This window comes from Phyllobates terribilis, unplaced genomic scaffold (genome assembly GCF_046119375.1).
Source record: "Phyllobates terribilis strain yellow unplaced genomic scaffold, ASM4611937v1 Scaffold_1__5_contigs__length_1240528914, whole genome shotgun sequence".
In the NCBI taxonomy this organism is placed as follows: Eukaryota; Metazoa; Chordata; class Amphibia; order Anura; family Dendrobatidae; genus Phyllobates; species Phyllobates terribilis.
Window position 1 is genome coordinate 422007770 of NW_027362761.1, and position 25128 is coordinate 422032897.

Here is a 25128-nt window from a genome sequence, read left to right on the forward strand (position 1 = left end):
AAATGATGTCCTGTCTCTATTAATCTTCAGGTCACCATGCTTCTCCCAATGTTATTTGTATAGCAATTGGCTGGCATTGAACGTGATTTGTCTGGAGGTCTCGGACACAAGGGGGGAGCCCAAGTGACTACTAACATTTCAGCAATCGTGTATAAATTTGCTGGCCAAGGACAGAAACATGAACTTAATTTCTTCTCTATAGTTAGGGCTGATGCTCAGTGCACAGAGCCTTTAAAGCTGTTATATTCAATATACCCAGGGCTGTGGAGTTGGTATAAAGTGGACCAACTCCTAAAATATATATAATAAATTGGTACAGTAGTTCAATGCTGTAAATGTTTTCATAAGAATTTGGGAAAGTTATGAAATGTCCTATAAATGTCTGTTCTGTTCCTGATCTAAGGATCTGGGCTTTTAGTTGAGATGAATCTGTGCTGCACTTTATGTACACGCTCAGTAGTGAGGCCGGGCTGTGGAGTTGGAAATCAGGGAAATTGAGAATTCGGAGGTTTGGCTTACCGACTCCACAGCCCTGAATAGAAATGTACTCTAATAAGCCAGCAGCAATAATTTATAGTCGTGGTGCTTAAAAAGTTGGTACCAAAATGTACATGCTCAAGTGCTATGGAGTCATGGAAATTGAGGAGTCCGAGTTGGAGGTTTGGCTTACTGACTCCACAGCCCTGCTCAGTCCTCCAGAAGACGTGTCAGAAGGATAATAGGACCGTGGTCTAAAGACATAGTCACAGCAGATCCCAGGCTGCAACAGGCATGTTAAAGTCAGGTCTGAAATTATTATTGGATTGCAGGATTAGAAAGTCAGGCTGAGTTTAGTACATGGAATATCCAAAGTCCTGGGTCAGGCCGGGTCAAACACCATGCACCGTACAAATGGAAGCAGGAGAGGAAAATAATAAACGAGATACAGGAAAACGGAAATATTGCAGTTGTTCCCTTTTAGGGTGTAGGATGAGTGGTATCACAATGAGAGCTGTGACATCCAATCAACATGGTTTTGCTACCCTCCGGGCAAATGATTCGCAACCATGGCCAACTATTGGCCCACCACTGACAACAGCTCTTTAGCCCAAAGCTGTATAGCCTCCGTATACTACCATACAGACTTTGTTGGACACCTGGTCTTTGGAGACAGATAAACATTGTAGGGGAACAGAGCGCACCAGCCCAGTGTGATACCTTTATAAAAAAAAGAGATCAAATAGATCCAGGTAATCTGCTCACCTATAGGCACAACTCTTGTGCAAGCTCAGTAATGGTGTCCGGTGGCTGGAGGGTGAACTCCACCATGGGGCTTGAAGGAAAAGACAATCATGGTTTGGGATGCGCTAACCCAAATGTAGACCCTTGATCCAATAATATAAAGAAGTGTTTTTTTCCCCACAGTGTTTCCACACCAGTCTTTAGGGACACCCTGTAGAGTTATGACTGACACAAGCAGAACAGTATGGGACAAAGCATTCTGGGGTTTAATAGAGCACGAAGGATATTTACATGGCATAAGGGGGTTCTGTACAGCTGGATACCAATCCTTACATGCACTTTTAAAAATATCTTCATTTCATATTCCAGTATTGCATAAAAAAATAATTCAGAAACCTTTATTTCTCGACATTTTCACGTGAAAATTATTATTAATTATTCCTAAAGAGTATTTTAACTGAAAATTGTATGTATTTTCTGGAATGTTTAAAGAATAAAAAATAGGAGGAATAACGTGCAATCATAGCGAGTAAGACAGAGGTTGCCAGTGCTAGGATGGGCACTGTGCCAGATACTTAGTAAAGTGAAGTCTGCCGCTTATCAGGGCCTGTTTTTCTGATGAGCATGGAGTTTTAGATCAGTAAATGTATGCCATCCTTGTGAAATGTTGGAAAACCCCTTTAAACACATACATACTAACAGTGATGTGTGTACAGAAAACTTACACAAAAGACTGGTCTGCCTGTATATACGTGGCCACTTTTGCTACTGATACCACATGCATCCCTAATATTGCAGCCATAAAATACTGTAAGCTCAAACTGCTGTAGTATTTCTCCATGGTGCAAAAATGCTGGCGTATTCGCCATCACAAGCTGCCCTGGAAACTTTGCTTATAGAAGATAATGTAACCGCTCACAGAAGCACATGGAACGCATTATTGCATGTCTGCGTATACTGAAACTCCATGTGCATTACCCATAATTTGTATGACTTTGATTGTGTTTCAAGTAGGAACCTAAGAGAAAACAAAATGATCAAATACCCTGTAGTAAGTAAATGAATAAACCGTAATAGTACATGTAAATAACACAGGATACTTAGTTAAAAAATGCTTAAAAGCCATCCCACCAGATGTCAAAATAGATAAGGGCAGAGCTGGACCGGGTCCCGACTGTTCAGACACCTGCCCGTGGAACGCTATATAAAAAAAAACGAAGAGCTCAAAAGGGGGAGACACACCCCTATATGTACAAAGTACCAGAAACTAAAATAAAACCCCAAAAATTGAAGCAAAGCATATGTAGGTATAAGTGCAGTGCATAAGTGGGATGGGATGACTTTTACACTTGATTAAAACCGTGTTAACTAAGTATCATATGTTATTTATATGTATTATTACTATTTATTAATTTGCTTATTACAGGGTATATTTTCATTTTGTTTTTATCTTGGGTTCTTTCAGTTAAATGGCCACAGTGTGAATGCTTACGTATGCACTGCTCTTGCAGCAACATGTGCTTCGGTTCAATTTTTGGGGGGGTTTTGTATCAGTTTCAAGAAGCATGAAATTACATTGGTTTTAGCTTTTCACCATCAGGTGTTTTTTTTCCGTTAAGTAATATAAACTGAAACTTTAATTGACTTTGATATTTTTTTTTTTACATTTTTTGAATAATAGAATAGTCTTGTTCATATAGTTTCTAGATGTCCTTAGGTCATGGTTGTGTCTCTTCACTTTCTGTTCTTGGCATAGCAAATAAGCTGTCGTTGTTTAAAGGGAATCTGTCAGCAGGTTTTTGTTATGTAATTTGAGAGCACCATATTGCAGGAAGAGAGCCTGATTCCAGGAATGTGTCACTTACTGGGCTGTGGTTTCATGTTTTAATACAATCAGTGTTTTATTGGCAGTAGATTATCACTACAGAACAACTGACCTCGTGCCTCCTAGTCCAACCTTCTCCCAGCACTGATTGGCAGCTCTCTGTCCCTATACAATGTACATAGAAGGCTGTGGTGTAGTTGGGGTTATACACGGCTCAACAGCTCAGCTCTTCTACATCTACAACAGAGAAAACTGTGACTCTCTCATAACTGCTGCACCCAGTAACTGAGTTATACATTTGTAAGACATATCTTCTTGTCACAATGTAAAAGTCTAAGATTTACATGATATAATATTTATGCAATGAAAATTAAAACGACTATTACATTATTTTTTTTACTTTTTCTGTTTCAGTGTTATATTTTGCACAAAGACATTAATAATATTTAATGCATGGAGATGTATAACTTTATTACGTTGGTCAGATTGTGGATTGTGCTGCTCCATGTTGACAAAGAGCCGTAATATTTTTCAGATACACAACGCTAATAACTGAACGGCCATTAACAAGATGTGTACGTAGGATTACTATCAGTCAACGGCGTCTGTGTCAGTTTGTATTGCAGTTGGTGCCAACAAGGTTGGATGATTGTGTTACAGCGTCACCACTAGATCTGAATTTTTCTTTAGTTTATCATATTTTACCAATTGAATAGCCGAGGCAGAAAATGTTAATGGCCGAATATCTATTGTAACAATTAGTGCTTGTGAGAAGCTATGAATTATTAATTGCGGCACAGCTGTAAGAGGTGACCTAGTGCCTTGGTATATTAGGCGGCATTAATATCATGGGCTTATTAAACAACCAGCAATTATTCTGTGGACACTACTAAAATATAATCAGCCATTTGGGACCGCAGAGTGCTAGTCAATGTGAGAAGTGTTGACAGAACATTTTGCAAACATGTCATTTTCCATCATCTTTACGCATAGTATAACCCTGATAAGAAGTCTCCCAGAATAATAATTAGTGTACATCTCTGTGAGGCGTAGTGTCCATAGGATTTTGTAAATTCCTATTCTCTACATGCAAATTGCCTTTTCAGAGAGAAGGAGGACTTGAACCTATTGGAAGCAGCAATCCTACAAGTCACAATTGACCCTTTAACGAGTCTTACAATATGACTTAGGATAGTAGCTAGTGTTGAGCATTCCGATACTGTAATATCGGGTATCGGCCGATATTCGCGGTATCGGAATTCCGATACTTAATTCCGATACTTTTACAATATCGGATACCGGAATCGGAAGTTCCCATAATGCCTGCGCTCTGCAGTGTCTGTGAAGGATGACAAGTTGGATGGCAGCGCGATCCAGCCTGTCATCAGAATGCCATCCCAGCGGGGGAGAATTCTCCTGATTGTTTAAAAGCCGGCGGCTTTTAAACAATCACACAGCCCCATACTGCTTCCCCGCAGCCTCCCACCCCGATCCTCCGCTCCCCTCGCCACCTCCAATCCCAATCGTAAATTAGGACCGGGCGGGGAGCGCAGCACCAAGGAGCGGGGAGCGAAGGACCCGGGCGGGGAAGCCGGCAGTGAAAAGACTTCACCGCCGGCTTTCCCGTTCTGTGCTGCGCTTTCCCGCCGGTTATTTCAAATGAACAGCTGAGGTATCAGGTGATGCCGATCAGCTGTTCATTTGAAGTCGCCGCGGTGCCCTCAGAGGGTTCATGTGAGTTCATGCTTGACTGCATTGCATGAACTCACATGAACTTTCCCACGGCCGCACAGGTCAGCCTCACCTCCCAGACCATCAGACCGGTCATGATTAGTGTGTGTGCGGGGTGTGTGTGCGATGTTTGTGCGGGTGTGTGCGATGTGTGCGGGGTGTGTGTGCGGGGTGTCTGTGCGATGTTTGTGCGGGTGTGCGCGGTGTCTGTGCGTGCAGGCAGACATAGGCCGATGTGACACTACTACTCCCATCGGCCTATGTCTGTCCCCCGTCCACTCCTGCCAGCAGGATCAGCTCGATGGGAGCAGTAGTTCCCATCAGCCTGATCCTGCTATTTAAATTGCCCTACTGTGTCCCCAATAAATGTTAAATACATGTCATTGGTGGCCAGTGGTTACCTAAAAGAAATTAGTTCATACATTACCTGTCCCCGCCGATCGCCACCTAAAATAAAGTAAAAAATAAAAAACTACACCTATACTCACCTAGACACCTAATTCCCCGAAGCCATCGATCTCCTGTAATAAAATATAAAATAATAAACCACAACCTTATCCTTACCCCTCCGTAGTAGTCCACGAGTGTCCCACGAAGATCTCCAGTTCAGAGCAGCCACATAGAATGTGACCGCTCTGAACCGCTGCCGCCGCTAGAATGACGGGGCCGTAAGGGTTCACCGGAGTTCAGGCAGCGCTGCTCCGGTTAGCTCCTTTACGGCCCTGCTGTATCGTGAGAAATTCCCACGGTACAGCAGTGCCGTAAAGGAGGTCTCCGGAGCTGCGCTGCCTGAATGCACTCCGGTGACCTCAGTCAGTGGCTCCCGCTTCCGGGAGCGGACGTGTTCCTGGCAGTGTGAGCTTACAGCAGCCATGACAGCTGTCACCATCTCCAGATGTGACAGCTGTGCATGGGAGATCAGCGCAGGAACGTGGACAGGTAACTATTATTTTTAGTAAACTAAGAATTAAATAAAATTGTGTGTTTTATTTCAAATAAATTATTTTTTTCTGGGTGTAGTGTGTGTTTTTTCTTTTTAACACTTTGTAGGTTAGTAATGGGGGTGTCTTATAGACGCCCATCATTACTAACCTGGGCTTCATGGCAGCTGGCGCTGACATGAACCCCACCACTATTACCCCCTGCCACCGCACCAGGGCAGCGTGGAAGAGCGAGGCTAAGTGCCAGAATTGGCGCATCCTATGGATGCGCCATTTCTGGGGCGGCTGACGGCTGGTGTTTCTAGCCTGGGAGGGGGCCAATATTCATGGCACCCTTCCTGGGCTATTAATATCAGCCCCCAGCTGTCTGCCTAGCCTTTGCTAGCTATTAAAATAGGGGGGACCCCACGTCATTTTTTTGGGGGGGGTCCCCCATTTTAATAGCTAGTAAAGGCTAGGTATTCAGCTGGGGGCTGATATTAGTAGCCTGGGAAGCTCCGTGGGTTTTACCCCCTTCCCAGGCTTCAAACATCTGCCCCAGCCGTCTGCTTAACCTCCGCTAGAGACTAAAATTATGGGGGATCCCACGCCATTTTTTTTTTAAATAAATCCTTTATTTTAACACTAAATGACATTTGAGGAGTTAATAAAGATGCAGTCCCTAAATTATTATTTATTTTTTAATTAATTTTTCCCAAAACTTTTGACGTGGGCTTCGCTATATTTTTGTATGCCAGCCAGGTACAGCATCCAGCTTCTATGAACGCGCCATTTTCCGGGGCGGCTGCAGACTGCAATTTTCAGCGGGGGGGCAGAAAGCTTGGGCCTCCCTGCGCTGCAGATTCCATCCCCCAGCTGCCTAGTTGTACCTGGCTGGACACAAAAATAGGGAGAAGCTCCACGTTTTGTTTTTTTTAATTATTTCATGAAATTCATGGAATAATTAAGAAAAAAAGGGCTTCCCTATATTGTTGTGTCCAACCAGGTACAAATAGTCAGCTGGTGGTTGGGGGCAGCCCGTTCCTGCCTGCAGTACCTGGCTGGACACAAATATAGTGCAAAGCCCCACGTCAATTTTTTTTTAATTATTTCAGGAAATTCATGAAATAATTAAAAAAAAATTATGTGGGGCTTCGCCCTATATTTGTGTCCAGTCAGGTACAGCAGGCAGGAACGGGCTGCCCCCAACCACCAGCTGCCTATTTGTACCTAGCCGGACACAACAATATAGGGAAGCCCTTTTTTTCTTAATTATTCCATGAATTTCATGAAATAATTAAAAAAAAAAATGCGTGGGGCTTCGCCCTATTTTTGTGCCCAGCCAGATACAACTAGGCAGCTGGGGGCTGGAATCCGCAGCGCAGGGAGACCCAAGCTTTCTGGGCCACCCCCGCTGCAAATTGCAGTCCGCAGCCGCCCCAGAAAATGGCGCGTTCATAGAAGCGCCATCTTCTGGCGCTGTACCCAACTCATCCAGGGCCCTGGTGCGGTGGCTCACTGGGTAATAAAGGGGTTAAGGCCAGCTTGGCATTATCAGCTGGCCCTAAGCCCGAAATTCATGGGGTCACGCCAATATTAGACATGACCACCATGAATTTCTAGTAAAGTATTTAAAAAAACACAACACCCAGAATAAAGTCCTTTAATTGAAATAAACACACAATTCTTTATTGTTCTAAATTAAACCATACTTACCATCACGCCCATTCCAGCTGAAGCCAACGATCTCCTGCAATAAAAGTAAAATAATAAAGCAACCTCATCCTTACCTTTCCATGGTTCCCAGGACAGCTTCAGCTCTGCTACATCGAGATGACAGGCTGGACCGTAGCAGAACGCTGCCATCCAGCCTGTCATCCCGCAGACACTGAGAAGCGCAGGCATACTTCCACTCCTCAGTGTCTGGCTGTGACGGCATCCAGATGAGCCGAGGTCATGTCCAATGAACTCAGCTCACCTCATGTACGTCACTGACAGCGTGGGAAAATTCTCCTGCACTCAGCACTTCAGCGTGAGAATTTTCCCACGCTGTCAGTGACGTGCATGAGGTGAGCTGAGTTCATTGGACATGACCTCACCTCATGTGTGTCACTGACAGCGTGGGAGAATTCTCACGCTGAAGCGCTGAGTGCAGGAGAATTTTCCCACGCTGTCAGTGACGTGCATGAGGTGAGCTGAGTTCATTGTACATGAACTCGGCTCATCTGGATGACGTCACAGAGAGACACTGAGGAGCGCAAGCATGCCTGCGCTTCTCAGTGTCTGCGGGATGACAGGCTGGATGGCAGCGTTCTGCTGCGGTCCAGCCTGTCATCTCGATGTAGCAGAGCTGGAGCTGTCCTGGGAACCATTGAAAGGTAAGGATGATGTTGCTTTATTATTTTTCTTTTATTGCAGGAGATCGTTGGCTTCAGCTGGAATGGGCGTGATGGTAAGTATGGTTTAATTTAGAACAATAAAGAATTGTGTGTTTATTTCAATTAAAGGACTTTATTCTGGGTGTTTGTGTTTTTCTTTAACTTTGACTATGGGGTTAGTAATGGGGGTGTCTTATAGACGCCTCTCCATTACTAACCTGGGCTTGATGTCATCTGGCATTATAAGCTGACATCAACCCCAGCCCTATTACCCCACTGCCACCGCTACAGGGCAGTGGGAAGAGCGAGGCTAAGTGCCAGAATTGGCGCATCCTATGGATGCGCCATTTCTGGGGCTGCTGACGGCTGGTGTTTCTAGCCTGGGAGGGGGCCAATATTCATGGCACCCTTCCTGGGCTATTAATATCAGCCCCCAGCTGTCTGCCTAGCCTGTGCTAGCTATTAAATTAGGGGGGACCCCACGTTATTTTTTTTGGGGGGTTCCCCCATTTTAATAGCTAGTAAAGGCTAGGTATTCAGCTGGGGGCTGATATTAGTTGCCTGGGAAGCTCCGTGGGTATTACCCCCTTCCCAGGCTTCAAACATTTGCCCCAGCTGTCTGCTTAACCTCCGCTAGAGCCTAAAATTAAGGGGAACCCCACGCCATTTTTTTTTTAAATAAATCCTTTATTTTAACACTAAATGACAAGTACAGTAATCAACACTATTACTGTACTTCATATATATGTGACTGACATGTTTCTATCTACCTAATCTATGTGTGAAGCTCTATTCTGTCTATTATAAATTGTCGGGTACAGATGCTGAATTGCCGGCCGGCTTTCTTAAAGAGACGGTGCACGAAAACACTAATATTTTTTAAAATAAATCCTTTACACTAAATGACAAGTACAGTAAGCAACACTGTCACAGTACTTCATATATATGTGACTGACATGGTTCTATCTACCTAATCTATGTGTGAAGCTCTATTCTTTCTGTTGTAAATTGTCGGGTACCGGTGAATGCCGCTGATGAATTGCCGGCTTTTCATGTCATTCTACATTATTCTTAGTTGTTTTACTTCATGTAGAATTAACCTACAAGGAAAGAAAGGGTTTATTTTCATTCCGATATTTGTGTCCCATTGACTTGCATTGGTTTCCGGTATCGGAATCGGCGATATCCGATACTTTTTGGGTATCGGCCCGATCCAATCCGATACGATATTTCCTGATATCGGAAGGTATCGCTCAACACTAATAGTAGCCAAATCAGAATCTCAATTTGCAGACACGGTGTTTCGGGCTGTTGGCCCTCATCAGTGCAAAGTATGAGAACTGATTTGGCTAGATGAGAGGCTCTGGACTGAGGTCTAAGGGGTAACGTTTCTCCTTATGGAGAGTGACATACCGGCTTTGGCATGCCAAGGTATTCTCTACATGGTCACATGTTGCTAGTATAGTGTAACTACATGTAGCCTCACTCTCCAGATTAAAGGGGTTTCCCACTAAAAACATAGGTTCTCAATATCAGACCGGTGGGGCTCCAGCACCCATCATACCGGAACACCCACTGATCCGCACTGATACCTGGGGCAGCCGCTCAATAGTCTGGTGAAGCAGTGATACACTCAACACACTGGTTAAGTTCAGCGACTGTTGGAGCTGGTAACAGATGATCCATGCCACATATGTGATAATTTATGACCTATCGTAAAGCCACGTTCAGTACATGGTCAGTATTTTACATCAGTATTTGTAAGACAAAGCCAGGAGTGGGTGATAAATACAGAAGTGGTGAGGTGTTTCTATTAGACTTTCCCTCTGATTGTTCCACTCCTGATTTTGGCTTACAAATACTGATGTAAAATAGTGACCAAATACTGAACATGTGAACGTGGCCTAGAGATGAGACACCAGCATCATTGTAGTGGAAAACCTCTTTTAAAGAGGTCTGTCACCAGATTTCACAATACAAACTGCATTCATTATTATATAGGTCTCGTAGTGTATTTACTTTATAAATCTATGTAAGAAAGACTGTATAATCCTCTATGAGTGTATAAACTCAATCTATGCTGACGTTGCTTGATTGACAGCTCCTCAGTGTCCCTCCTCCCTGCTGCTGCTGAGAATTCTCACTGCTCAGTACAAGAAGCAGCAGTCTGTCAGGCTGGATAGGCAGAAATTAAATACACTTGGACTCGTTAGCTCTCTCACTATTTAGCTAGACTCAAAAAATGCTCATTTTAATGTCAGGATTACACAACTATTTTGACATGTATTTTTATAGTAAGTATACAAGCCTCATCTGGTCCAAGAGACCTATTTAATAATGCACTCCGTTTGTATTGTGAAATGTGGTGACAGATCCAGTTTAAAGTGGTTATCTCATGTAGAAAACCACTCAATATGCCGAATTAAGGCATTTGGATGGATACCACACTTGGTGCCCTGTACCTCCTCTTCCTCCCCCAACCCCTCCTGCAAGTCACAATGCAGGAATTACTCCCATTTTGATGGGCTCAAGTCATCGTTGTGTATCTCAGCCAATCATGGTCGCCATGTAATACTACGGTTAAAGCTTGGATACACACTGTTTCTCCTGGCAAAATCAGATGTGGGTGCGAGGAGCAGGACCCCTGGACAACAACTAGCTACTGTAGTGACACCATTGCAAAAAGGGCTTGTTTCACTTTTGCAATGTCTTTGTTACTTATTTGTACATAGCAGTGTACTCAGTGGGAGCCATTTCATCCTGTGCTGTAAAATGTTGTTTTTATTTTGGCACCATCTATAATGTGTCACGAGAATGTTTTGCTAACGTGTGCAAATGGCTTTTCTTTTAAATATTACATGATCATTGTTTTGCAGTTTTACTTTTCTATGGGGCAGAGAAAAAAAGGAACGTGAATAAAATGTCTAGCAATCTTCCCTGTACTATCAGATGCAGATGATAAGGCAGATTTACAAAGCTGAATGCTCCACAATCCCGGTGCAGCTTGTATCAGGAATGCAGCACATGCCTTACATCACATTTATTGTTTTAGTAAGTTTTTTGCTTTACCTGTGAAGGTGGAGTGGTCTAGATGGAGATAGGGCTCAGCTTACCAGGAAGGGGGAACATCGTGAAATCTAGGACCAGCGTTTTAGCGTAAAGTAACCAATGGGTGCTGCAAGCTTGGACTACACGGTTGAAAGGTGAACTACTGTCTTCAAAACCACATGAGCCAGTTTTCTTCTTATTTTTTATGTTCTATAAGATATATACAATGTCTAAAAATGAGACAAGATTGGTAATTCTGCCTCATGTTTTCTTCAGTGTTTCTTCTTTTATTTTTATAATGATTGTTTGCTTACTTTTACAAGTGTGAACAGTCGCATCTGATGAGGGAACATGAGGATGTCCAAGAGAGGACAACATTACGGTATGAGGAAAGAATCACTGAGCTGCACAGCATTATTGCAGAGCTAAACAAGAAAATCGACCGCCTGCAAGGCACAACAATTAGGTATTGTTCATTTACCCTTTCTTAGTTGCTAAATGTGATTCTAAAATAGTGTAATACATCCGTGCACGTCAGATTGCTCATGTCTATAAACTCTTCCCATTTATTTTCTTTGTTACTCTGTCTTATAGGAGTGCATATTTTTGCAATAATTTCCAAACCTAGAAATCTGCACTCAGCTTTATCAAATTTTTCAGTATTTTTTACATCAAGGATATCACTTTTTGACTCCGGTCATCTATGGAAGGAGTTGCACAGACTTTACAACCAGAAAATAAAATAATCAACAAAAACTCTTTTGAAATTTGCTTAGTTTTGCATTCAGGGGTTCTCCAGCAAAAACAAGTTAACACAGATCTTGAGGCTAGGTAATAACTCATTGATCGGTGGGTGTCTGACTACTGGGACTGTCACAAATTGGCAACAAGGTACCTTCATGCCCATTAGAATAGAGCACAGTGTGCATCCCAACACCCGCTCCAGTCCTTCTCTATGGAGCTGCCGGGAAAAGCCAAGTGAATGAAGATAGGTTCAGTGAAGCATTAGCACCACTGCTCTATTCTAACGGGGATACAAGTTCCCCAATCCTCCTATCGCTGCAGGAACCAGTGTTTGGACCCCCAACTATCAGTACATTATCACCTATCCCAAGTACCTGACACATTGCTGGAATCAGGGTCTCTGCTCCTACATCATGCTCTCAAATGGTGTTGCAAAAACCTGGTGACAGATTCCCTTTAAGCTTTTGGTATGTTAAAAAAAAAAATGAGCCTGTCATCTTGCCTGTGTATCTTGCCTGTGTTTTATGCCATAAGGTTAAACAGAATGGTGCTCTGTGTGCAGCTGGTAACAGAGCGTCTCCTATTCTCTTAGTGTTCCCGGGATGACTAACAGGTTAATGTATATTATTAATGTGCCCCACCAAGTGGCATTGTGTACAGTGTGGGGACTGTACACGTAGAAAAGGAATCTAACCGTGAAGGTAATTTTATGGGCGTTTCCTCTGTTGTTTCTTGTTTGAGTTTGTTTGAAATGTTATTTTGTCATTCCTAATTCTAGTTCTTACAGAAGTCCTAGAGGAAAATAGAGGGAGGAGTGTGAACTTCACCTAGAAGATAAACTAAGGCTGATAGAGACAGCAATTGTGTGCTAATATACAGGCACCTGGGAGATCCCTGCATATCCTGTGTGACATGGACAACTCCCCTCTTGCTAATGGTTGATAATCTGGGAAAGGAAATGCAGAAAATTTGTAACCATAATACATCTGTGCAAATGTGTAATCTGGATGAACCGCTCCCTTTATAAAACCATAAGTGAGTAGTTTAGTGCTGAAGACTCCTCAATGGTGAGTGGGCACAGGGGGCGCATCTGCCACCTGCCATGTGTGCCACCACCTAGTGCAAGACTTATAAGAACCAGCCCAGGACGCGCGGTGAGGATGGTACGTGCTGGGCTTGTCCTCCTGTGGCAGTGCGTCACATACAGGGGTGTCTTGGCGCCTCTGAGCATGTGACCATGCAATGGATGCAGTCAGCACACTGCATACTCCAATCTTTCTTCTGTGGCCTCATCAAACTTAAAAAGACAGTGCCGGAGCCTCATCAGACAGAACAAAGGATGTTTGGGTGGGCCTCGTGATCTTTAGTGGAAATCCATGCTTAAATTAAAAATATCAGATTTATTTTTTTCTGTCTCCTGACCCCATATGAGACATTAAAATAGGCACTGAATGAGTCAGTTATGTGGCCAAACTATGGTAGACTGTGGCATCCATAGGAGGAACTGTGCAGTATATGATCAATTCTATGCCCCTCCAGCTGCCTCTTACCAAGAACACGGGGGCGCTCCCTCCTATGTAGTTGGTAGGTTTTGTTTCTTTATGTTTGTGACCTCTACCTCCCCATTGGGCATGAAGAGACGTTAGTGCACACCATGAGGGACCGGTGGTTTGTTCCACACCCAGTGAGTATCGTGCATTGGGCATTGGACAGTTAATGCTGCGACAGTCCCACTCCATGCTTTATGTAAGATGAGGTGGGAGAGACTGCCCTGACAACCGCTTTAAAATAAATTAGTCACCATGTTTCCCAAGTAGTGACAGGCACACCTATGTCCGCAATGTGTCTGCATTTTGTGAATAAGCAGTGATTATGATGGCCACGTGTTGCATGACAGCGATTCACAGATAAGTTGCATGTCCACAAGCATCTGTGTAACTACAACTCTTTTGGAACTGGGATTTTGCATTTAAGAAATTGGCAAGTCACAGATAAGTTGCCAGCAAGTAGCAGTCGCATGTGACTTGGACTGAAGTCAGTGGCAAGGGAGTCGCATGCAACCCGTGACAGACAATCCAACATACTCAGCACACTTTAGATTTGCATAAAAGATTGTTCTCGGCAGCACATGGTCCTGTGTAAACAGGAGTCACGTGCCGAGAACAGTGGCTGCCAATGCGCACGGAGTGATCTATTACAGGTCGCTCAGTGCCCATCTGAGGGTACGGTATCTTATATAATAGACTGAGATATGATTTAATAAGTGTATATTTTGTAAGTTTGTGTGCTTATTACCACAGATTTATGTATGGATGGGTGAGGGGGCCTTTGTACAGCTCTCCTCAGGCAGCAGTAAGGCTGGGCTCCTGAAACCCTAAGGCTATGTTCACACACAGCATTTTTTCAGCAACCAAAATCTGGTCTCTTGGCAGTAAGAATGCACATTTCGCGCGTTTTTTGTCACTTTTTTGGGTGCATTTGTGTACAGTACATGTTTAATAAAGATGTTTTTATGATTGTTTTATTCACCAAAAATGCAGCAAAAACGTTTGTTGCGTATTTTTGTTTTTTTTACAGCGTTTCTCCCCCCCACACACACTTTCTTATTGCTTTCTATGGGAGAAAAAACATTGAAAGAATAGACAAGCTGCAGATATCAAAAACGCTGTAGTTCTCAAATTCTCACACAGGAAGAAAAACCATGTACATGAGATTTCTGACATCTCACAGCTTTTGCTAGTACTGCAAACAGCAGCTTTTAATTTCATTAAAAAGCAGCAAAAAAAGCCGAATAAACGCTGCATGTGAACATAGGCTAAAGATCCAAAAACTGTAGCCTGACAGCTGTAACACGACCTGTAACCATGGAGTGGCTCCTATTCTAGAGATTATGTTGTCAGATGTGAGTTATGAGGTTCTGCAGCAGCTGGGGAAATGTGCCTATGCAAAACTTATTTGAAAAGTGAAGAAAAACTTTAATTTATAATAGAGATACATGAGATACCCTATAAACAGGCATCTTGGAGTTTAGAGACACATTTTTGTCTTTCTTTTGTTTCTGCCCAAATAGACATAAGGATGATATTCATTAGAACATCAAAGGGCAGCGTACATGTGTTTCTTGGTAACTTCCAGGCGTCCTTTTGACCAGGATGAACCTTGAGGCTATTTTATAAAACAGAGTTTAGGATAAAAAGACTAAATAGTCAAATGGAAGCGTCATCTGATTTCTGTTTCTAGAAATGTACCCTGTAATTCTGGAATTCCTCATAACATTTTATCAGCCTTTTCTTTAGCTTGTGTCTTTTAATATTTTATTTACCTCTACCATTATCTGAAATCTTACCCAATTGCACTATATGTAGTTATACACCATTCAAAGACTTTTTCACACTAGTTCTGTTGTATTATTTTTATAAAACAAAAATGTAAAAAAAAAAATGCTAACAATTCCAATGAGGCATAAGCCATAAACTATTCCGTTAATTATCCAGTATACTCCCCTCCCATGCTTCCAGTGATGCTGGCGCTGGATCTCCTGAGGCTCACGTTACATTATTATGCTACATGAGCAATGCAGCCAGTCAATGGCCACTACTGGACTGCTGCGCTCACATTTTCCTCGGGTGTCTGAGGTTTGTCTGAAGGAACTGAGAGCACAGCAGCTCAGTAAAGGCCGCTGATTATCTGCAGGGCTCATGTGGCATAATAATGCCACATGAGCCTCGGGAGATCCAGCGCTGACATTACTGGAATGGCACCAGTACATTAGGTGATATGGTATTTTTATTTTACATTCGGGAATATAGTATTTAAAGAAGCCCTCCTCCCATCAAAACTTTTTTTCTCTTAATAGATTGCAGTCATCATATTATATAGCACTGTGTTCTTACAATTGCTCATTTTGCCTTTCTACCCAACTAATTCTTCTCTTTTCCATTAGGTCCATGACATGACATGGTTAAAAAGTGACTAGCTGAATCCTTCTAAGCTCTATGTAGAAACAGGAGGTCAATTTTCCCTGCATGAGTTATCACTGCAAAAGTCCCTGGTAGAGGGGAGTAGTGGAGCAGCTGGGTCAGGAGTTGAAGAGGGGGATGACATGTGCAGAGAAAAGAGAATTCCAGTTTCTACATAGACCAGAGAAATGAGAAGAATGAGCTGGGTAGAAAGGCACAATGAGCAATTGTAAGTACACATTGCTTTATAACATAATGATTGCAATATATTAAGAGGAGAAAAACTTTGATGGGAGGAGTGCTATTTTAAGAAGGGTTTGTCCAAGTAGTTAATGGTCAGATCATAATATATTCTGATAGCTTTGAGATAGTAATGATCTACAGATTCCTCCCCCGTGAAGCAAGGAGTGCAGAAGAAATACATACAGAGTCTGTGTTCTGTTGCTATCCTGACCATGTCTATGTCTCCGCTGACCATGTCTCAGTCTACACAGCAAAGTTGACAACAAAAAGAGTCGGCCTGTTGAGTCTGCTTGAGTAGCTTGTTTGAAAAATGTAACCTGTTGTTTTTTTTATCTGTGTAAATAGTGTCATAAAAAAAGGTAATTTTCCAATAACCTTTTTTGGCTAATACTACATAATTCTGCTGATGAATCAGAAAAGTTATCGTAATTTGAATTCTTCCAATAATTATAATTATCTCCTGTTTGTGTATACTTAATGACAAATATGTTTTACAACTGCGTGGCAACTATTAGCTACAGTACCTCACCATGTAATGCAAATTACCAAAGGGTAAACCGGTCTTATTACTACATTCTGGACCTATTATAAGAAAAATAAATGATAAATAAAAAAAAAAAGCGATGCCCCATACATCCAGCCATTTCATTCCAACTAATGAATGAAAGAAAAAATGGGAATGGGTCCAGTGGAATCATTGTGCAGATGCCACTATATAGTGACCAAAACTGCATGCTGTGTTGAGGTCAAGTGCGTTCTAGTTTACCGACGTGACGTAACAATGAAGGAATGTAATCCCCATGGGCACTGTGTTATGGGATAAGACACTATATTTATATATACATATATTTTAGCAAAAATATGCCCCCATGTATAGCCATTTCAGTGCTTCTCAGAGCACATCGGATATATATAAACCTGTATTAAAGGGGTTGTCCGGTCCAAATCAATAAGCCTGCTGTCACTTACTGTGTGCTGCGGGGATTCGCCGGTTTCTGAGCCGGGACCGGAGGGTATGTAAGACTTACACATACTCCCGGGCAGAAGCCATCTAGAGGGCACGGACTCGCTCTATACAAGTGTATGGAGTGAGGCTGCCCCCACTGACTGGGAGTATGTGTAACTCATACATACCCTCCAGTCCTGGCTCAGAAACCGGTGAATCCCCGCAGCGCACAGTGCAAGCGCTGGGGGGATTCATAAGTCTGCAGCCACACAGAGTGACTGCAGACTTATCGATTTGGACCCGACAACCCCTTTAACACTGTTAAAGCTGCATTCTATCTTAGATTTGCAGTTTGACACACTGGGGGTCTACTCTAGGGGTCTGCACAGGGTTTAGCCCCATTCTACTTTGAAATCCATGATGGAAAATTCTGTGCCATGGAAACTACAGTACAGGTTACCATTGAAAATAACAGGAGGCAGAATACATGCAGATTTTAGGGTTAGGAGTGAGACAGAATTTTTTTTTTTTAAAGTTTCAGTCTTGTGGACATAGCCTTAAAGGTTTGTAAATTTGTTTACTTAGGAGAAAAAAAAAGTCTTTTATTCTTGGTAATCAGTGGTTCATCTTGAAGGAGACTATCCACCTTGAACATCTTTGTAAAAGTGTCTCCTGCTGTGAGGAATGAGCGGTGATGTGCGGCCTTTCTTTTGCAGGGAAGAGGATGAGTATTCTGAGCTGCGGTCAGAGCACAGTCACAGCCAGCTTGAAACCAATGATGACTCTCGCAGCATGGACCAGGACCAGACCTCCGTCTCTGTGCAAGAGAATCAGTCCACGATGGTCACAGTGGATATGGGTGAGTGCAAAGCACAAGGTCACAATAGAAAAGAGTGGAGAAGATTTATATACGCACAATATGCTAGTGTAACAGCGAGCCAGGGTCGCAAACAGCTTGGTCTTTATGTTGTGAAATTGTATACAGGCAATAGCATTTTACCACTTTACTGATTTTCTATATAAAGAGTAAAATAATTGTACTTTTTTTTGCTTATTGTATGTAGATCCTGAATTAGAAACTGTATTACAATCCATAGGTTTCCACAGCTGCAGTCACAGTTTTACTGAAATCGCCATACGTTCCCTTCTAGTTCAGAGTCGGATGATTGGCACTCAGGGAAGTGTAGTCACTGGCACTATTATTATTTATTATTATAGCGCCATTTATTCCATGGCGCTTTACATGTGTCACTACACGTCAGGATTTGCAGTAGGGAGAGTGTAGCTCGGAGCTATTGGACATGTTGGAAGACAAAAAAATGCCACAAAGAATCAGCCACACTTACCCCCGACAACCAAAAACCGTAGCTCACATATGTACAAACTGTACCGCAACTGAGGACAGAATTTAAAAGTGTGTTTTAGTAGCACTCTGTGCTGTTATAAAGAAGAAAATGGAAATAATAAAAAAAAATCACTTTTTTCACATTTTCCCAATATCAACAAAAAGGTGCAACTCTTAAAATGGCATATAATAAACCACAGTCAGACTGCAAAAGTAGGTTGAATAAATGAAGGAGAAAAAAGCCTTTATTGCTCTCGAACCTTGAATTGGTAACGTAAAGAATTTGCTCTGTACCTTAGTCTGTTAATGTTCGGAGATAAACATTTTGGGTTTGTTGTACAGCACTCCGCCTGACAAGGACCACATCTCATTAAATGTTCTGATGAATATTAATAATGGCACTGCAAATTATTTGGCATCCAAGGTAGAGATTCCAAGCTGCACCCGTCCCTCAAGGCTTTTACATCTCATTAAGGTGCAGTCACACGGTCAAAAAAACGGCTTAGGGGGGTTATATATACATATATATTTTATGCTTCCCTGAATTCTAATGACCGTGATCAGATTATAGGGGAAGGCTATGTACTTATTAAACAGGTGTAGGACTTGTTCAAGGTTTAGATATTCAGAGTCGCAGCATTTTGTCAAACTGCCAGCTTCTTCATACAGGGACAAATCTGTCATTTATTTTAATACAAATGTCCAAGCAGAATTAATTATGAGGAAACAATCATTTTAACCTCAGGAAGTATATGCGTCCAAATGCAGGTTGTTATAATTGAAAAATCAATATGCTGCTTTGAAACTGAGCCTGGTTGGCATCTGTGCCAGTGTATTCAGTAGTCACACCTGGAATGGCTGTGCCCATGCCTTTACCTTTTCACTCTTGGCCTTCGCTGACTCACATAAACCCCCCGAACTCTGAGCTTTGATGCTGCCCCACCACACATAGCAGCGATACATGATATTTGTCCTGTGGGTTTCTTTTTTTCACATTTGTTATTTGATATTTCTTCACCCCTAGAATAAATGTGATCTTTGTCTGTGGTAGTGTCGTCTCTGCTCCCGGGAGCGGACATGGTCTCTAGGGGTTTATGTACATCGTAGGTTTTGAGTGACAGCTGTCACCGAGTTTTTTTCCTCTGATTTCTTAATGTCAATTTTAATAACGATGTTTTCCATGTACTGGAAGCTTTTCGATCTTGTATGCTGATGGCTTGTAAGTTTGATTGCAAAAACTGTTAAAATCTCACTGCATTTAAAATACTGACATAACATTTTGAAATGTTATTTTTTATGCAAATTAGCAATTAGTGTTTGATGGGATGGAGACCCTTGATCCTGTTAACAGAAGTACCTGTCCCCACCTAGTAGGCAGATAGGTGGCCATATATGCATAGTCATTCCCCATTACAGTGAAAATTGGACATCTACAAACGGACAAGGAAAATTAAAGGGGTTGTTTTATGTGTAATCCTCAGGAGAGCGCTGCTTCCCATCTGTTGGCAGGTGGGGCGGTGTGCCACAACTGTGCTCTCTGCAAAGCTGCAAACAGAGGCAGCTTTATCAAGATGGCACCATGAGACCGGATCAGCTCCGACACAGACAGAAAAGGGTAACTGTGCAAGAACAATATATCGGCTCTTTGCAGCTTGAGACCTTCTAAAAATGCAAAATTGCACCTGCTTTAGTGGTATAAATGGGCCCCCTTACCTCTTGGGCCTCTGCAGCTGCACAGTTTGCACCAATGATATGTCTGCACCTGAGCGCCGATAAAAGGTGAAGGTGCTGGTGGTTTAATATAAGACTGTGGGTAGGTACCTTAGATTAGAAGCACCACTCCAGCGCTGAAAAAAAAACACCAAAACACTGGAGTGGTGCTTTAAGGCTTCTAATTGTTTCCAAATGCATAGACCGTTATATATTTCAAAGATGTAAATGAAGGATATGATTAAAATCTATTCTTTTTCTTTATATATGGAACAGCTAAATGTTCCAGGGTATCACTGTCACCCATCGTTGCTGTTGACTAATATGGTTACTGCAGTTTTTGGCACCACATCATCTATTTTCCTGAATGTTTCCATTGTGAAAGTATGTTTCTGCTTTTGTCTAATATAAGACCGTATGCTGAGCATATGTGCATGACTTTTATATTACTATCGCATATTGAACTATTTGTCACATTGTACTTTTATTGAGTGATAAATTCTGTCCAGTAAGCGCCATATGCTCCCATGAAACTCTGATTCTGTTATTAGGTTTAGACTTTTATTGGCTTTTATAATTACATCTAATATGCACAAGCTTCTCTTTTAGGGAAAAAGCAGAATGTGCGACTTTGTTTACATGGTAATATTTTCTAATGAGTTTTCTTTGACTGTAGCCTTCCTTGACTACTACTGCTTACCGTAGGTCACAGATGATATAGCAATTGGTAAAGGAGGTGGTTAAACTGGATGACACTTTCTGTTAAAAAAGCCACAATGTCAAACTGTTGGTCACCTCAAGATTCAGCAGCTAAAATAGTTTGCCTGGAGTTTTAGCTGCTGAGCCCATGCTTATTAGCTGTGAGCACCCGTACATTTCCTACATGGTAAATTCCATATTCCATTGATATCAGGCCAATCTGTTCAGCGCCTCTCCACGTTCCTGTACGAGCTGAAAGCCACTAATGAACTGCAAGGCTGGGAACATCCACTGACTTAATAATAGTGGTAGGAAGGTTGCATGTATATGCATTGAATTTTCCATCTAAAGTTCAGCTTCATATTACTGTAGCTCACAAAGTTTCATTTTTGTGCTGTGGCTTATCAATAATTATTTTTGGCAATCCTTGTTGTGTAGTTCACCCTTTGCATTTCTGCATTTTTTTTTTGCTGCTGTGGAATTTCCATTCTGGGTAAGTTTCTTGTACACCTTTCCTAACCATCTCAACTTTTCCAGCCATGCACGTAGGACAGATGACTGTAGGTTAAACTCTTCTCTTGACCTCCATCTGCTGATTTTAGGCTTTAGGCAGCATCAAATGATCTGTTCGCATGTCAACGTGTAAGAAATAAGGCTAAATTCACAATTAGTTTCTGGTATTCACCAGAAACATTTCTTGACGCATACACCTCTGTCCTGAATTGGGCAAATAAATTCCGAAAGAGTTTCCTCTTAACATATGTTTGGCCTGAGTATATTGGGACCCTGCAGTCCCAAATATATTGAAAAATTTACGCTAAGTAAACTTTTCAATGTGCCCTAAAGAGAGAAAAAAATACAGTATTGTATAAATTTTTTTTTTTTTTTTTTTACAATCTAGGATTTTATGGCAGCTATAAGCAATTATGCATTTTTCCGTAGACTATAGGAACGTTTCAATCACTTCTGATGACTATGAATTTCTTCATTTAGAAACCTTTAGTTACATGTGTGTTGTATCTTAACCTCCTACTGAAATTACTTCACCCCTTTTTTTGAAAGTAACCCTACCTTCACTGCACAGACTTCATGAGCCATGATATTACAGTATTTATTTTTCTCGCTTATATAGCACCGTCATATACCACAGCACTTTACAGACATTATGGCCCTGTCCCCATTGGGGCTCACAATCTACATTCCCTATCAGGATGTCTTTGGAGTGTGGGAGGAAACCAGAGAACCCGAAGGAAACCCACGCAAACACAGAGAGAACATACAAATTCCTTGCAGATGTTGTCCTTGGTGGGATTTGAACCCAGGACCCTATTATGTACCTTTCTGTAGGTTTAGTTGTATCTGCCGGGATGTAGAGTTTATTATGTATTCGAGCACTCGCTTATTCCAGATTACTATCCTACTTCCTCGAGGTAGTAAAATGGTTAGCACCTCCTGAGATTAGATGGCTTTGCACAAACGTTTTCCTTCTTCAGAGAGATTTCTGATTTAGATGACATCACTGCAGTATTCTCAGCGGTTATGGGGCCGAGGTTATTTGTTGCATATTTTGGCTTTAGCATAGAAAGTGTGTAGTAAATCACTGGCACCAAGTGGTGGAGAAAATCGAAAGACACGTAATTGGACAATGAAAGCACTGACTCTATAGCAGACCTTAAAGTATAGTTCATGTTTATTTTCTTAAGCCAACACCACAAAGTCATCATAAATTGGGCTTTTCCGTAGCTGCTAAGCTGACGATTTAGCAAAACTGCCATTACCAAAGGATCTTGCTCTATTTATTTAGCTAAATCTTCCAACCCACCCTCCGCTATGAGCGTCTATTTCACAGTCTATGTCTGAAACCTCAAACCCATATCAAATATATGCTGTGCTTTCTGAAGGATGAAAGTCACGCTACAGATTTTCTTCATTTTTGCAACCACCAAGCAAAACCTGATACATTACAATTTACTTAAACCATCATCAAAATCATGAAACCTCGCACATTAAAGCCTGGGTCCTCTGGGGAATGGCTGGCTGTGTGCTATAAACCTCAGCAGCTGGCCTACCTAAATTGTTCATCAAGCCATCAGCGAGATGATGACAAAACCTGCTTTCCCATTACTTGTGTTAAATGTCTCTACAATTGGTGCCCAGTCCATCCTGACCTTGCTTCTAAAACCTCCCGTACAAATCAATTCACACTTGAGCACTGATGGAAGCTATCAGCAACATTTACCATGCTTTTAATCTGTCATCTATCTATCGATCTATATGTATGTATATACATATATATACATACATACATACACGAGGGGCGTTCATTAAAGAATTCCCCTGGACTGAGAGAAGTGAAACTTGGCACAGTTATTAGTCCTTCTCTCTACATAGGTGCCACCTAGGGACACACACTTCTCCCATTTCTTTAAGCAACTGTAAACACCTCGCTTGTATAAGTCGACACGTTGCTCCAAAAACGTTGTGACTTCGGAAATCAGAGTCTCATCATCTGGAAAATGCTTGCCCTTCAAAATTAACTTCACTGTTGGAAAGAGGTGGAAGTCCGATGGTGCGAGGTCGGGTGAATAAGGGGGATGCGGTAGAATTTCAAGACCACAGGAGCATGTTTCCTTTTGGGCAACATGTGAGTTGTGTACTGGTGCATTGTCTTGCAGAAGGAGGACACTTTTGGTGAGCATGCCACGTCTCTTGGTTTTGATGGCCTCCCGCAATTTCAGCAGCAGTGAAGCTTAGTATGCCCCAGTGATCATGTTACCCTTTGCTAGGAAATCCATCAATACTACTCCGTGCTGGTCCCAAACTACTGTGAGCATGACCTTGCCTGCCGTGGGTTGGGCACGTGCTTTCTTTGGAGGCGGTGAGTAATGATGCTCCCATTGCATTGACTGGACTTTAGTCTCAGGATCATAGTGATGGACCCAGCTTTCATCCTGTGTGATCAGTCTGTTGAAAAAGTCCTCCTGTTTTCCATGGCACATCGTCAATAGAGCCTGAGAGCATTCGACTCGTTCCTGCTTCTGGAAAGGTGTGATCAGCCGGGGAACCAAGCGAGCGGATACCTTATGCATGTCAAGATGGTCTTGGATGATTTTTTTCCATGGACCCCACACTAATCTTGACATTTTGGGCTAGGTGGCGAATGGTTACGCAGTGATTTTCAAAAATGGCGACCTCCACTTGCTGGATGGTGTGTTCATCAATAGCAGAGTGGGGTCGCCCTGGAATTGGAGCTGTTTGCACCGAAGTCCGTCCCAACCACATTTCAATTGACGATGCCAGTTCTTGACTATATCACATTATGGGGAATCATCACCATAAACCTCTTTCATCTCATTGAACGTCTCCTTTGGTGTGCGGCCTTTCAGGTAAAGGAACTTGATGACTGCTCTGTATTCCACTGAGTCCATTACCAAACCTCACACCACTTCAACACCTGTAAAATCAAGACCGTTATCAGTTCTGAGTTGCAAATTGGCACGTAACCTATAGAGACTTACAGGTACCTCTCACAAAATTAGAATATCATCATAAAGTTAATTTATTTCATTTCTTCAAGCCAAAAAGTGAAACTCATCTATTATGTAGAGTCATTACAAACAGAGTGATCTATTTCAAGTGTCTATTTCTGTTAATGTTGATGATTTTGGCTTACAGCCAATGAAAACACAAAAGTCATTATCTCAGTAAATTAGAATACTTTATAACAACAGCTTGAAAAATGTTTTTAAATTCCAAAATGTTGGCCTACTGAAATGTATGTTCAGTAAATGCACTCAATACTTGGTCGGGGCTCCGTTTGCATCAATTACTGCATCAATGCGATGTGGAATGGAGGCGATCAGGCTGTGGCACACTTTTTCCTTCCACTCAACTTTCCATTAATATGCTTGGATACAGCACTCTGTCAACAGCCAGATTCTTTAGCAATGACCTTTTGTGGTTACCCTCTTTGTGGAGTGTGTCAATGACTGCCTTCTGGACATTTGTCAAGTCAGCAGTCTTCCCCATGATTGTGGGGCCTACTGAAACAGACTAAGCGACCTTTTTAAATGCTTCAGAAGCCTTTGCAGGTGTTTTTTGTTAATTATTTTAATTTACTGAGATAATGACTTTTAAGTTTTCATTGGCTGTAAGCCATAATCATCAACATTAACAGAAATAAACACTTGAAATAGATCACTCTGTGTGGAATGACTCCATATAATATGAGATTCACTTTTTGTATTGAAGAACTGAAATAAATTAACTTTTTGATGATCTTCTAATTTTGTGACAAGCACCTGTATATCATTACACATGTGAAGTTTCAGCGTCCTGTGATAAATAGTAGTGGGTCAG

At 42.0% G+C, this 25128-nt stretch overlaps 1 protein-coding gene across 3 annotated transcripts in view; it reads left to right on the forward strand.

Annotated features, from left to right (window-relative positions):
• The window catches only part of MCC (MCC regulator of WNT signaling pathway), a 367192-nt gene that overhangs the window by 235024 nt on the left and 107040 nt on the right, over nt 1-25128 (forward strand). For all 3 annotated transcript variants that reach the window (XM_073677247.1, XM_073677253.1, XM_073677262.1), the window contains 2 exons: nt 11447-11589; nt 17732-17874. In XM_073677247.1, coding sequence (XP_073533348.1) covers nt 11447-11589; nt 17732-17874 — 286 coding nt within the window. The remainder of the gene's footprint in view (nt 1-11446; nt 11590-17731; nt 17875-25128) is intronic.